At 40.8% G+C, this 13,636-nt stretch overlaps 1 protein-coding gene and 1 long non-coding RNA gene across 2 annotated transcripts in view; one reads left to right on the top strand and one right to left on the bottom strand.

The window, feature by feature from the left end:
- The window catches only part of itga10 (integrin, alpha 10), a 56,919-nt gene extending 55,030 nt beyond the window's left edge, over positions 1-1,889 (bottom strand). The window contains exon 1 of the mRNA XM_084053157.1: positions 1,147-1,889. Coding sequence (XP_083909283.1) covers positions 1,147-1,198 — 52 coding nt within the window. The 5' untranslated portion in view covers positions 1,199-1,889. The remainder of the gene's footprint in view (positions 1-1,146) is intronic.
- A 6,421-nt stretch (positions 1,890-8,310) lies between these two features.
- On the top strand, positions 8,311-13,167 carry LOC311042434. Its single transcript, XR_014600511.1, has 5 exons — positions 8,311-8,450; positions 9,599-9,701; positions 11,412-11,495; positions 11,946-12,099; positions 13,043-13,167. It is a non-coding gene; the product is annotated as an uncharacterized lncRNA (long non-coding RNA).
- The last annotated feature ends 469 nt before the right edge of the window (positions 13,168-13,636 follow it).

Below are 13,636 nucleotides of genomic sequence, written 5' to 3'. Positions count from 1 at the left end.
AACGGCATCAACAGTCAATCTACAAGGTGGGTAGATCGGCTACTTTCGCTATATTTGTCGTATGATGAAGTGTATGCTATATCTTAAATGTTTAAGAAAATGTCCTGGTTGTAATGACTGTATCAGCGCCCGTTGGACACTGGCTGAGGGGGGCGGAGGTGTGGTTCAGGGCGGAGGTCATAGGTCACAAGGTCAGTTGGCCGAGGCAGAAGCCATCAGTCATCATGAGGAGGAGGAGGAGGCTGGATCCAGATCTGCCACTAGTCAAGTTTATTTCTCCCTTTCTTCCTATATCTTTACCATGTTATGTGTGTCTGCTGTTCAGTTCATGTTCTGTTATGAGTGTTTGGCAGTAAAATCCTAAAGTGTTGACTAATCCCTTTTTAACTCAGAGTATGTATGTAAATGTAACCAACAGGTCCATTTGGTTACATTTGTACACACTCAGAGTTACTGAGGATTCTGCTGTGTATTTTGCGAGTCGCTCTGGATAATAGTGTCTGCTACGTATTTCAACATTGTACAATGTTATTTTGTCACAGACAGACAGACAGACAGACAGACAGACAGACCTTTACTGATCTCCATGGGTAAATGCAGGTGTCAACTCCTGATGTGAACTCAATATTCATCTTTTTCCAGTGTTGTTCTTTGTCCGTGACCCATTTCTTGACCCACTTCTGGGTCCTGACCCACGGCTTGACAAACAGCAGCCTAGAATAGTTCCACATATATAGGTCTATTCTAGACCACTGGGGGTGCACTTAACTCAACCTTTCTAAACCAGTCTGTATTTTTAGTTTGTCTGAAGAGCCGTGAATGACCACAGACCGTTTAACTTACTGATTCTTTAAAACAAAACTGTAAAAGATAATAATTATGTAAAATGGAGATTATGGAATTAAGGAGGAACTTGCTGGAAACTTTTGGATACCACTTAACCTCTATTTTATACTATGGCTAAATTATTTCATTTATTTATTAGTTTTATCTTTCCAAAATAGCAGATCTACAAGCTTTTTTTTTTTTTTGCTATATTCAAAAAAAGATTAAACAGTATACATTACAGAACATTTTTGAAAGTTTTGGAAACTTAGTGACACTTAGGATTACATTTAAAGTGGTATAACACAGGTTATTTCTTACCTTTCAGAAGGACGAGGAACTTGAAGAAACGCAGGTATCTGTGAAGCTCCATTAGGCTTCAGATGGTGAGAGGGACGGATGATGGAAAGTCGGACAGATTGACAGGGCTCTGTCAGTTAGCCTTTTGATTTATTCACAAAGCAGGCGGTCTCCCTGGACTGTGTAAATACAGTGCATAACAGCGTGTCCGCTCACACGCGTTCTCTCAGTCCTCTGTTTTCTCCGGGGATCCCTTAAAACGTGTTCAAACGGCGCTCCGTGCACATTTCTCGCGTGTGCGTATCCTGTACACATTAAAACAACACCACGGGGCCCGTCTCACTGATGTCTTTATTTATAAGAGAATTAAATCACCGTCTACTGGTGGGACCTGTACATCTTGGATCCAGCAGACACATTACGATTAGTGTTGACTGAGAAACAAAACAAAACAAAACAAAACAACAAAATATAATAAAAAATCAAATAAAACTAGAACCTTGTGCCGTGCGTAATTGATCCTAAACCAACCAGCACCTGTCCGGTCCAGTCCAACAACATTAAAGCATCACTAAATCCAGTGATCAGTGACTTCCACTTACAGCGGGCTCCTGTCTGTCAGTCAGTCTGAGGGCAATTAAAGGGCTTCTTCCTCTGTCAGATCAATTAGACTGATGATCGTCCTTCAAAGTGAAGCTCCGTCCATGGAAGATGTTTTCACTGACGTTTCCACGACATGGGGGAAGTCCAACTACGACTTTCTCCTCCGCTTGCTTCTCGTTTAGTGTGTGTTCTTCTGTCAGTTTGTGACGAGGGAGGTAGAACCGCGTGTGTGCGTGTGTGTTTGCGCGCGCGTGCGCTCTCTCTTTCAAATGAAAGGGCGCATTTATCCTCAGTGCACAGACCTCTCTCTCTCTCTCTCTCTCTCTCTCTCTCTCTCTCTCTCTCTCTCTCTCTCTCTCTCTCTCTCTCTCATCCACCCCACTTGTCCTCTCTGAGCGCGCCTGGTTTACATTGTAGAAACCTCAAACCCACAACTCTCTCTCTCTCTCTCTCTCTCTCTCTCTCTCTCTCTCTCTCTCTCTCTCTCTCTCTCTCTCTCTCTCTCTCTCTTTCTCGTCTCAGTTTTCATTGGCCTCTCAAAGTTCTCTTCAGTTTTGACTTGGTTCCATGCTTTTGTTTTCAGCCTGTGTTCCTGTTAAATCCATTCTCCTTTGAGTAATAGTTTATGTGTTTTTAGTTTATAGGAGGAGCACGTTATTAGTTCTCAGATAGGGCCTATATCGGTTTCTCTGTTAATTTCATTTGGCAGATATTCTGCAATGGGGTGTAATTAATGGCAATATATTCCGTGGTGGGTTTATGACTCAATTAAACACACGAAGTCTTCCAAACACTCACTTGAACGTGCACACAAACAGGTTTATTTGCAGCTTTCAGGCGCCCTCTTTTGGCCTTTTCCTACAACTACAGTCTGTTTCAGTACAGGCCACATTGTGGCCATAATTGTGCAAGTCCTGTCTGTCTGTCTGTCTGTCTGTCTGTCTGTCTGTCTGTCTGTCTGTCTGTCTGTCTGTCTGTCTGTCTGTCTGTCTGTCTGTCAGTCAGTCAGTCAGCCCTTTTGACCATGATCAATCAAAAAATGGCAACTACAACACTGGTAAGTATACACTGAGGACTAGCAGGAGCACTAATCCAATGTCACATTGACTATGCATGCACCTCATGGTACCATAGCACCACAAAGGCCTTAAAAACAAGGCTTCAGACTTCCAAAACAAACTGGTCAGGCTACTGCTTGGCCTCACACCTACAACTCATTTAACCACTGCTCATTTTGCAAGGGTGGGATGGCTCAGGGTAGAGGACAGAGTACAGCAACTTGCAATGGTCCTGGTCTACAAGATACACTACCCCACAAAAACACCCATGTACCTGTCAAACTATTTCAAAAACATTAAAGATATTAACAAGCACAACACCAGAGGGAGGTACACAAATCACGTTCAACCCAGATTTGGCTCAAACAAAGGGTTACATTTGTTGTACTGCTATGCCACCAAAATGTGGAATGCCCTACCAACAGCCATGAAAAAGTGTGACTCCTTACTCTCCTTCAAAAGCACTCTAAAAGAGCATTTACAGGTGGTTGCAATTCGTAACTGGCCCCTGAAAAAAGTCAAAGCTTATCACTAGAATTCTTCTAACAGTACTCCTACAGACTCCTACTCCTACAGTCCAAACATAACGCAAATCGGTACACAGTATCTCTATAGTCATTGAACAAAACTGGTCTTCCAGAGTTTTCATATTCCGACCTGATTGGCTAAAATTGGCTTCCAAAGTTTGCAGGAGTAGCCTACTCAGTTTTGAACAAAATGCCTCAAATCATGAACACAGCATGACATTTCCGTGAAATTTTGCACGCACATTCCCATTAGGCAGAGGAAGACAATTTATTATAAATATCAGTAAGAGAATTCTAGCACTCACGGAACAGTCCTTTTTTAGGCACTTTTAATCACATATTTAAGTAGGTATGGTATGCTGCAGAGAAGACGGCGTCAAGCCTTCATCAGCGTTGTGTGCTGCGGGCAACAGAATTGTCCCATTTTGTCCGTAGGTAAGACAACTTCCCCTGTCCATGTACAGATCAACAACTACCAACCAACTTGTACACAAAGCACAGTCATAATATAAATTCATAAACATCACATTACATTATACACGTCAGAGTCCTTGAGTCTTTGAATACAATGAAGTACAGTTAATCCGAGTCTGTTCCAATATAGGGGTCCAAGTAAAGTAGTTAAGCATAAACATATCATTTAACTAAAATACAGAATAATAATAATGCACAATTGTCTGAGTCCTCTGTCTAGCTAAGTATATCAAGCCTTGGGTTCTTTACCCCCCCCCCCCCCCCCCCCCTTTGTGAGTCAAAGACTCAAGGACTCTGATGTGTATAATCTAATGTGATGTTTATGAATGTATATGACTGTGCTTTGTGTACGTAAGTTTTAAGTTGGTTGGTAGCAGGCATGCAATGCTCATTTGGTATGTTCTTGCACTCTATTTCAATGACGTGACGCGCACGTCGCTTAACACCTACACTGCAAGTCACACAATGGACAATTGATATGCATCTAGGCTTATTCCTACGTTAATTCGCTAGGCGTGAGTCGGGAGCCTTTGAAAACTTTGTTGAGGTGAGAATTTAAAGTAGTTTTAAATCTATGCGTGTGCCTGCGTGTGCTCCTGGTCAAATAAGTTCCGGCACGGCGTGCAAGGCCGTCCAGTGAGCATTGCACCCCTGGTTGCAGTTGTTGGTCTGTACATGGACAGGGGAAGTTGTCTTACCTACGGACACTTCCGTTGCAGGCAGCACACACCGCTGATGAAGGCTCGACGCCGAAACGCGTATGTTGCTGTCTTCTCTGCAGCATACCATGCCTACTTAAATGTGATTAAAAGTGCCTTAAAATGACTGTTCCGTGAGTGCTGGTATTCTCTTACTGACATTTGTTATAAAGTTACTTTTCCAGATCGTGCAGCCGGTAAGAAAGTTTAGTATAGTTGAAACGAGTTGGAGTCGTGCTCGCACCCTTGTTTCGCCGAGGAAGAAATGCCATTCGATTTTTTTCAAATCAGCCTCATGGTGGCGCTATAACAGGCCGATTTGTGCTTTTACCTATAACTGCACCGATCGGTGTAAAACTTTGTATGCACACTCTCTGGAGGCCAAGGAAAAACCTTTGCCCTGCATTTTTAACATTTGCCTTTTATAGCACCACCAGGAGGCCGACTTTCAGATTGTATCCAAATTTCATGCAAATCAGTACACATGATCTCTATAGTCATGTGATCAAGACGGATCTTTCATATTCCATCCTGATTGGCTAAGATTGACATCTTAAGTTTGCAGGAGTGGCCCGTTTTGAACAAAATGCCGCAAATCATGAATGCAGCGTCCGATTGCGGTGAAACTTTGCACGCACATTTGCACTACGTTGAGGAACAAATGTCACCCTTTTAACATTTATTTTTTTATATTACTCATGCAAACTTTGTCCAAACAACATGCAAATCGGTACACATTATCTCAACAGTCAAGTGATCAAGCTGGTTCTGTCCGATTTTTCATATTCCATCCTGATTGGTGAATTTCAAACATTGCTGGCCCACAATAACCTACCTGACCTGGCGGAGACCTGTGCTCCGAGGAGCACTTTTTCTAGTTTTCTTTTTAATTACTACTCGTTTATGATGTTTTTACATATTGCGCAATTTAATGTTTGTCTTTAAATGTTACGATGAATCGAATACACAGGACGCCAATGGAAACAAGCCATAAGTGCTCTTTGCCCTGCAAGCGAGCCCCTGTGGGGCCCATGCAGGCTATGTGTGGGCAGTGAGGGCTATGCCAAGCCCGCACCAAGCCTGCACAGGCCCATCGCGGGTTTGCCCAGGTGATGCCCACAGCTGTGGTCTCACCGTGGGCTTGCTGTGGGCAGCCCACACTTGGGGCTGAGCTGGGGCTAGCCCATAGTGGGCCAGTGTGGGTCTGTCCGTTCAGGGCCAAGAGCAGATTTGTACCTTTGGGCCCCATGCGTTTTTAGTGTGGGCAGCCCATATTACATTCCCACATCATTTGCCGCTCTTTTGTCTGTGTGTCCGTATGTATGTATGTATGTCTGTATGTCCGTGTGTCCACCAAGCTAACATTGGTCAAGCATCACGTGACAATATGTTGAAAGGGTGTGCTTTGATTGGCTAGCGAGACGCATGACGAAATAGAGCCCTATAAATAGGTGTGTCACTTTGAAACATTGTTTACATGTTTCAAAGTGACATTAGTGCCATCAGCCAAGCTAACGTTGGACATGTTAGCTTGGCTGATTGAACATGTTAGCCAAGCTAAGCAAGGCACCACTCACTTCACACAGGGTGTGATTTTTTTCTAGAACACAGCATATCACTCCACTTTCTACAACATTGCACTGTATAGACTAGAGCCTGGAGCCTCACATATCACTCCGCCTGTCTGTCTGAATCTACATGCAGCCACTCATCCTAGTCTTCTAACCCTGCTGAAAAAAACAGCACAAACCAGCTTATGATGGTTGCTGGTTTTAGCTGGTTTTAGCTGGTATTAGCTGGTCTTGGCTGGTCTTAAGCTGGTTTAGATGGTATACCAGGCTGGACAAGCTGGCCAGGCTGGTCAGGCTGGTGTGTCAGTGTAATTGGTTAGCTGTGCACTAAGCTGGATTCTGCTGGTCTTTGCTGGTCAGCCAGCTGGCTGGCTGGACTGACCAGCAAAGCCAAGCTGGTAGCTGGTCTTTGCTGGTCAAATGGGTGGACTGACCAGCAAAGACCAGCTTACCAGCTAGACTTAGCTGGTCAGATGGCTGGACACTGGACAGACCAGCAAAGACCAGCTTAGCAGCTGGACTTAGCTGGTCAGATGGCTGGACACTGGACAGACCAGCAAAGACCAGCTTAGCAGCTGGACTTAGATGGTCAGATGGCTGGACACTGGACAGACCAGCTTAGCAGCTGGTCAAGTTTGGTTAGATCAGTGATTCTCAACATGTGGGTCGAGACCCCCAGGGGGATCCCCACATGATTTGGGGTGGTCCCCAGATGATAGTGAAGTGACAATTTAAGGACCTTTAAGACCTTTTTAATACCTTAAAAAAAATGAACATTACTGCATCAAAAGTAATCAACAAACGTTATACTATAAAAAATGGTCAAACATTGGCCAAATTGTCAAATAATATCAGAAAGAGGCAAACATTTTGAAAATAGCAGATCTACAAGCTTGAAGATCTGCTATTTTCACAATAAAGTCTTAACTAAACGTAATGCATCAACTCCTGAATTCCAAGTGCTTATCAGGGTGGGGGGTCCCCAGTTCAAATATGATAATTTTGGGGGGTCGCAGCCTGAAAGGGTTGAGAACCACTGGGTTAGATCACTGTTTCCCAAACAGTGGGTGGGGACCCATTTGTGGGTCATGGACACATTTTTATGGGTCACGAGGAAAGATCCCTTTTTTCCGTTTCCCACAAAAATATATTATATTATTATTTCAAAAATCTAAAATCTTCCAAGCAATTTCAAAAATCTAAAATCTTCATCAATAAAAATACTAAAATCAAAAATGTATCAAAATAATTTCATTAATACATAAAAAAATCGACGAAATTCCATCAATTAATAAAAAAAAACGCCTTGAAAATAGCAGATCTACAAGCCCGGGACGCGTGGTGAGCTTTCAGATCTACTATTTTAACTAGTTTGGATCCCGGGGAGTCATCATACCTGCCAACATTAGACTGTGAAGATTTTCTTCCATTACAATTGCCCCCCCCCCCCAGTATATATATACAGTATATATTATTATATATTTTTAAATTTAATTTTACATTTCTTGTCCTTTTCTTGTGATGTGACATAAATAATATATTGAATAATAATCATAATAATAATAATAATAATACTTATTATTATTATTCTTATATTAATTATAATAATAATAATTATTATTATTATTATTGTTATTATGACAACATGCATCCAATAACTTATTTACTTCATATGGCAACTTCCTGAATGCCAAAACAGACCGGTGCTATGGTTACTAAAATGAACAGATCTACAGATCTACATCTGGTCGCCATTCAACGCGTTGTGAGCTTGTAGATCTGTTGTTGTTTTTTACACGCAATGCATTCTGGGTTGTGATCCGTGTTGCCATATCTGCTTATTATAAGCGACTTTGGGCTTGTTTTTCTGTGAAGTTGCTTGTAAATATTGGTAGTTAAGTTGGTTGCTTTTTGGGGGTTTGTTTCTAAAGTGTAGTTATTTGGGCTTGCTTCCATTTTTATTTATTGTTTAAACCAGTTCTCAAACATCTGCATGTCAAGGATGCCCAAATTAATGCATTTTTCTGCAGACCCCCATCTGTTTCAAATAATATTACAAATATATTTAACTTTTTCTTTTTGAAAATAGCAGACCTACAAGCTCACAACGTGTTGCAAATGCGACGCACTGTGAGCTTGTAGATCGGCTATTTTCAAATAGCCAATGTAGGGTTAAGGCTTATTTTCATAGACCTGGCTGCTTATTTCTCTCACAGAATCTGGCAACAGTGACTCAGAGCGGAGAGCGGGGAGAATGAAACGCTCGAGCGTTCTAACTTCTAAATTCTCACTTCTAAATACAGTTAGACAAATTGCGTAACTTTGGTTTCATTCAAATAATTATTAACCGACTTCAGAGAAGATAAAAGAAAGAAGAAGAAGCAGACATTTTAGGTGAGTGTTGACACACAGAAATACTATTTATGTAGACTTTAGCCTACTACTGTTACTGTAGGTTATTGATAACAACTGTTGTCTGGAGTCATCACCCAACTCTATGATCACGACACATTGTTTAGCTATTTAATTTGTCTTGATAAAGGGATTTTATGACAATAATTTCAAGAAATGATAGCGGGATATACAATATAATTTATAATATAGGCTACTACTAGCCTACTGCTTGCCTATAAGGTGAGTTTTTAATTATTAATAATTATGTTTAACAGCAAATATTTGTTATAGTTTAAGTGTGATGTTGTGTTGGGGTTGTATTTGAGTACATTTAGCAAATTCAGATATAATTTCAGTAGAATAGTATAGGCTAATGTTTAGCTAATGTGTCTAACACACACTCTCTCTCTCTCTCTCTCTCTCTCTCTCTCTCTCTGTGTGTGTGTGTGAGAAAGAGCACAAATAAAATGAAAACTTAGACAGAGGTCTTCAACAGGGGGTCCGCGACCCCTAGAGGGTCCGCGGAGGTATTGCAGGGGTCCGTGACCCCTAGGGGGTCCACGGAGGTACTGCAGGGGTCCGCGACCCCAAGGGGGTCCACGGAGGTACTGCAGGGGTCCGCGAAATTGTATCTATTTTTGAATAGCTTGTATACATGATTATTGTGCAATTGACAGATTGTTGATAGTATTCACATTGGGTACATAGCCAGCCTTGGTATGTGTATATATATTCATACCTAAAGGGAGTGTCCATGTGTTAAAGGTTTATGGCACATTCTGTACAAAGCTCTCCTCGCTCATGTCAAATACTGCAGGTGACAATGTAGTAATACTCACTGTACCTTGTACATGTATGTTTGAATTAAAAGCATGAATATATTAATCTATCTATTATTTTAATTGCTTAGTATTGAATGCACAATAACATGGTATGTTTATACACATGAATCACAATTTTATAGGCCTACATAATTATACCATATTTGTATATAAAACATTTTAAAAACGTTGAAGACCCCTGCCTTAGCTTGTTGTTGATATATTGACAAAATGTGCATGGTCTGAATGCATGGATATAATGCTTGACATTTGAGAGCCACTGTTGTAGATCCTTCAATGCTCAATAAATCCATCATTTGTGCACAGGGAGTCTTATTTGACCACCGCCTGTATGTGAGAGACTGCATTGTTGACCACCTTGAGTCGTCCGCCCGTCCGTCTGTCTGTCTGGTGTCCAAACTGTCAGCAGGTAAGATTGGTATAGCTTCGGTCTAGGCACTTTAACCTCATATACATTGGCTATTTGAAAATGGGCTTGTAGATCGGCTCTTTTAAAACAAACCCTTGAAAAAAATAGAAGGATTTGGACCCTTTTTTAAGTTAAACTACACAGCCCAGCCCCATACCCTCCATAACTCCATAGGCTTGCAGCCTAATTCATACGTTGACATGATGGTGTATTGAAATTAGTTTGGGCAGATAGGCTATTTCTCAGCAGAATGTGTAAGAATTCCTAACTGAAAGAAATGCCATTTCTATAGAGCACCGAAGTCCTGACGTCACTGCCAGTAGAGAGCGCATTCCGCAGGTTCATGGCTTTACTTTTTGTATTGATATCTTCATTGGGGAATCTTAGATCGCTTCATATAAGAACTGTGTTCCAAAAATAAACACACCACCCTGGTGTTTTTACTCATATGGATATGAAGCATTGACTGAAGGTGTAAATGTACACATTTACCCACAGAGTAACACAATATAAACACTAGAAACGAGTCAAACAACCCAAAGACTACATTTCCCATGAACGCGGCTGCTGTGGGGACAGTGATTTCAGACCCGGAAGTAGTAGTTCTTAAGACTTTTAAGGCAGAATTAAAGGTAGGGTAAATGATATTTTTTGGTTAAAACAAAAAGTATTTTGTTGAAAGGTTAAATCACTATATTCTGATAGTAATCATTGCTATAGAGTGTTTTTTCAGTAACAGGAGTCTCCCCGTCTCTCCAGCTCTTTAATAAACAGAAAATACATTTTTAGGTAGGTGTCAAAATCTCAGCCAATCAGGAGAAAGTACCAATTTTTAAGCTTCATTTTTATAGTGTTCCAGTTCCATTTTTTTCTGCTCATTTCTTATTGTCATCACTTCAAATTTCACTTGTTTAATCTATATCCTGATTGAGTTCTCTATCCTGATTGGAAAAAAATGGAAATGAAACTAAAACTGAGACGAAAATGTATTTTGTGTTTAATAAAGAGCTGGAGAGATTCCTTTAAAAAAAGATTCCTTTAACTGAACAAACACTCTATAGCAATGAGTACTATCAGAATATAGAGCTATTTAACACTTATTTCAACCAAAGCAAATCACTTACCCTACCTTTAATTCCATTTTCGCCAGAAACAGGCTGTATCAAATATGAATGAATATCATAAACGATGCAGAGCCACCCCCCTGACAAAAACGCCAGGGTGGTGTGTTTATGTTTGGAACACAGTTCTTATATGACGTGATCTAAGATTCCCAAATGGGGATTTCAACATAAAAAATAAAGCCACGAACCCTGGAACAGCGCCCTCTACTGGCCCTCTACTGGCAGTGACGTCAGACTTCGGTGCTCTATTAAACAAAATTGTAAAGACGTTTTCACACCTGGTTACGTTTGACTACACAGCCATTTGAAGAAAGATAATTTATTGGACTGTAAATAAAATAGCAACACAGTGCATGCATACAGTACAGATGAGTGATTTACATTTGACAAACGGCTATTGATGTCGCACTTTAGTTAAATGAAATAGTTCTAATGTGATGCATTTGTATGTGATTTAATCATGGTCCAAAGGTGCAGTATGACAGGAGATGCAGTCGACCCTAAAGTATTTTCATATTTTCTTATATGTCCCTCTTTGAAAAATATGTTTGGACACCCGCTGACATACACCATCATTTGCCCACAGGGAGTGTGAGCCACCTTCCACCTGCAAGCTGTCCTTCACCTGTGGCCGTACCCCCTGCTGTGAGACGCTCTCTATCAGCAGCAGGTATGTTTGATAACACCAATAGATACATAGATACATCATGGACAGGAATGCCCACACACGTCACATCTGGATTTAGCATGGTTTATGTATGTTTATGTCTGCAAACAAAGTGTTAGATTATTTCAGGACTACCATAATGTTGAATGAATCACTTGGAGTAGCTTCCCACACAACACGCTTTAACAGGTAACCTAAGAATGGCAGCTTCCATTGTAAAATCTGTAGTTAACAAGTAACCCAAATGGACTATTTGTGTCCATTGGATTATACTAGTTAAATTAACAGAGGGTTTACATGTTGTATGACGAAGTAGAGCTTTCATTTACAAAAACGAAACAAAAAAAGATTAAAGGATGTTGATACAAGGTTTCTGCCCGACAGCAACGAATAAGAAATTGCTTCCTACACAAATTATTGTTTCATATAAGCCTATTTGTTTTTATGTTTCAGAGGCTGTAAGAAAGTAACGCATTCATCCAAGTCCTCGGGATTCCGATGTTGAGAAGGAGATTAGGGTGTGGCTGCGTAATTCAAGTGACAGAGCGGGTGGACAAAAGGAGCCCTATCACAGTCTGCCAGCTAGCAGTGAGGCCCCAGTGGAAGAGTAAGCTTTGACAATGAATACTTAGGTAAAAGTATAAATATGTTACACACACACACGCGCGCGCACACACACACACACACACACACACACACACACACACACACACACACACACACACACACACACACACTCTGCTTGCACATACAGTGTACATACAATGTTACAGCCTTATTCAAAAATGTTACTCAACATTCTCCAGACTATACCCCATAATGACAAAATAAAATAGATGTTTAAGATGTCATGGCAAATGAATAAAACATAATCACACCCAGTGTGAAGTGAGCGGTGATATTTATGAGTTATTCATTTCATCATGCATCTTGCTAGCCAATCACAGCACTTCACACTGGGTGTGAAGATTATCAGCCTATGGGCGTGTTTTCCACAGCATGGCGTCACAGCGAAAGACACATTTTCACGACTGAAAAAAAAATTCACCACGGATGGGTCCTAAACCCTCTTATAGGAGCGGTTGCACCTCTAAAAAAGAAAAAAGACAAAATCACATGTGCATAAGTATTCACACCCTTTGCTATGACACTCAAAGTTAAGCTGAGGTGCATCCTGTTTGCACTGATCATCCTTGAGATGTTTCTATAACTTGATTGGAGTCTGCCTATGGTAAATAAAATTGATCTGACACACGGAAGGCACACACATGTCTCTATCAGGTCCCACAGTTAACTGTGAATGTTGGAAAATAATCAAAAACATATGTTTTTATTTTGTCATTATGGGGTATAGTGTGGAGAATTTTGAGTAAAACAATTAATTTCATCAATTTTTGAATCTCAAGGCACTGTATGTATATATGTATGCACACACACACACACACACACACACACACACACACACACACACACACACACACACACACACACACACACACACACACACACACACACACACACACAAAATATTTATTTTTATATATTTCCAGATGAATTCAGCCATGAGAAAGGACTGGGCAGGTTGTGAGGAGTACAAGAAGAAACATTGTGGAATTCCTGTCAGTTTTGCAGAATTTACTCAAGAATCAAGTCTCAAGGCTGGCCGTGGTATAGGGGACTCGCCGTTGACAGGTGACTGGAGGTTGGGGAGTGGGTGACAGACTGAACTGAACTGTTTAAAATAAAAACATAGTTAGTGGTGAGTTATTTGCTGAAAAGGGGCAAGAATGATGCCCTGATCTCACCAGGAGTGATGGTAGTCTACCCAGAACTCCTTAGGTAGGGGGGGAAAGGACTTGTGGATTGCACAGTATGTACAAACAAATGGTTACTCTCATACTTTGCTATTCTGAACCTGAACAGAGTTATTTGCTTTTATCGTTGTGTATGTGTCATGCTGTCTGTGATATGGACCTTGAGTCTGAAATAAAGATTGAATTGAATTGAATTATTTGTATGTTACTTGAAATGAATAGCAGGTGAACAGAGAGGTGCAGCATGCCTATCCAGTATATGTTCAGTGACCACTGGTGTAATCTGTTTTATAGTTGATTCATAATATGCCCACTTTGCTAAGTCTACCA

The sequence above is a fragment of the Gymnoscopelus microlampas genome, assembly GCF_963454915.1.
Source record: "Gymnoscopelus microlampas genome assembly, chromosome: 3".
Lineage (NCBI taxonomy): Eukaryota > Metazoa > Chordata > Actinopteri > Myctophiformes > Myctophidae > Gymnoscopelus > Gymnoscopelus microlampas.
The sequence above is the reverse complement of the archived record's forward strand: the minus strand, read 5'-3'. Positions and strand labels throughout refer to the sequence as shown.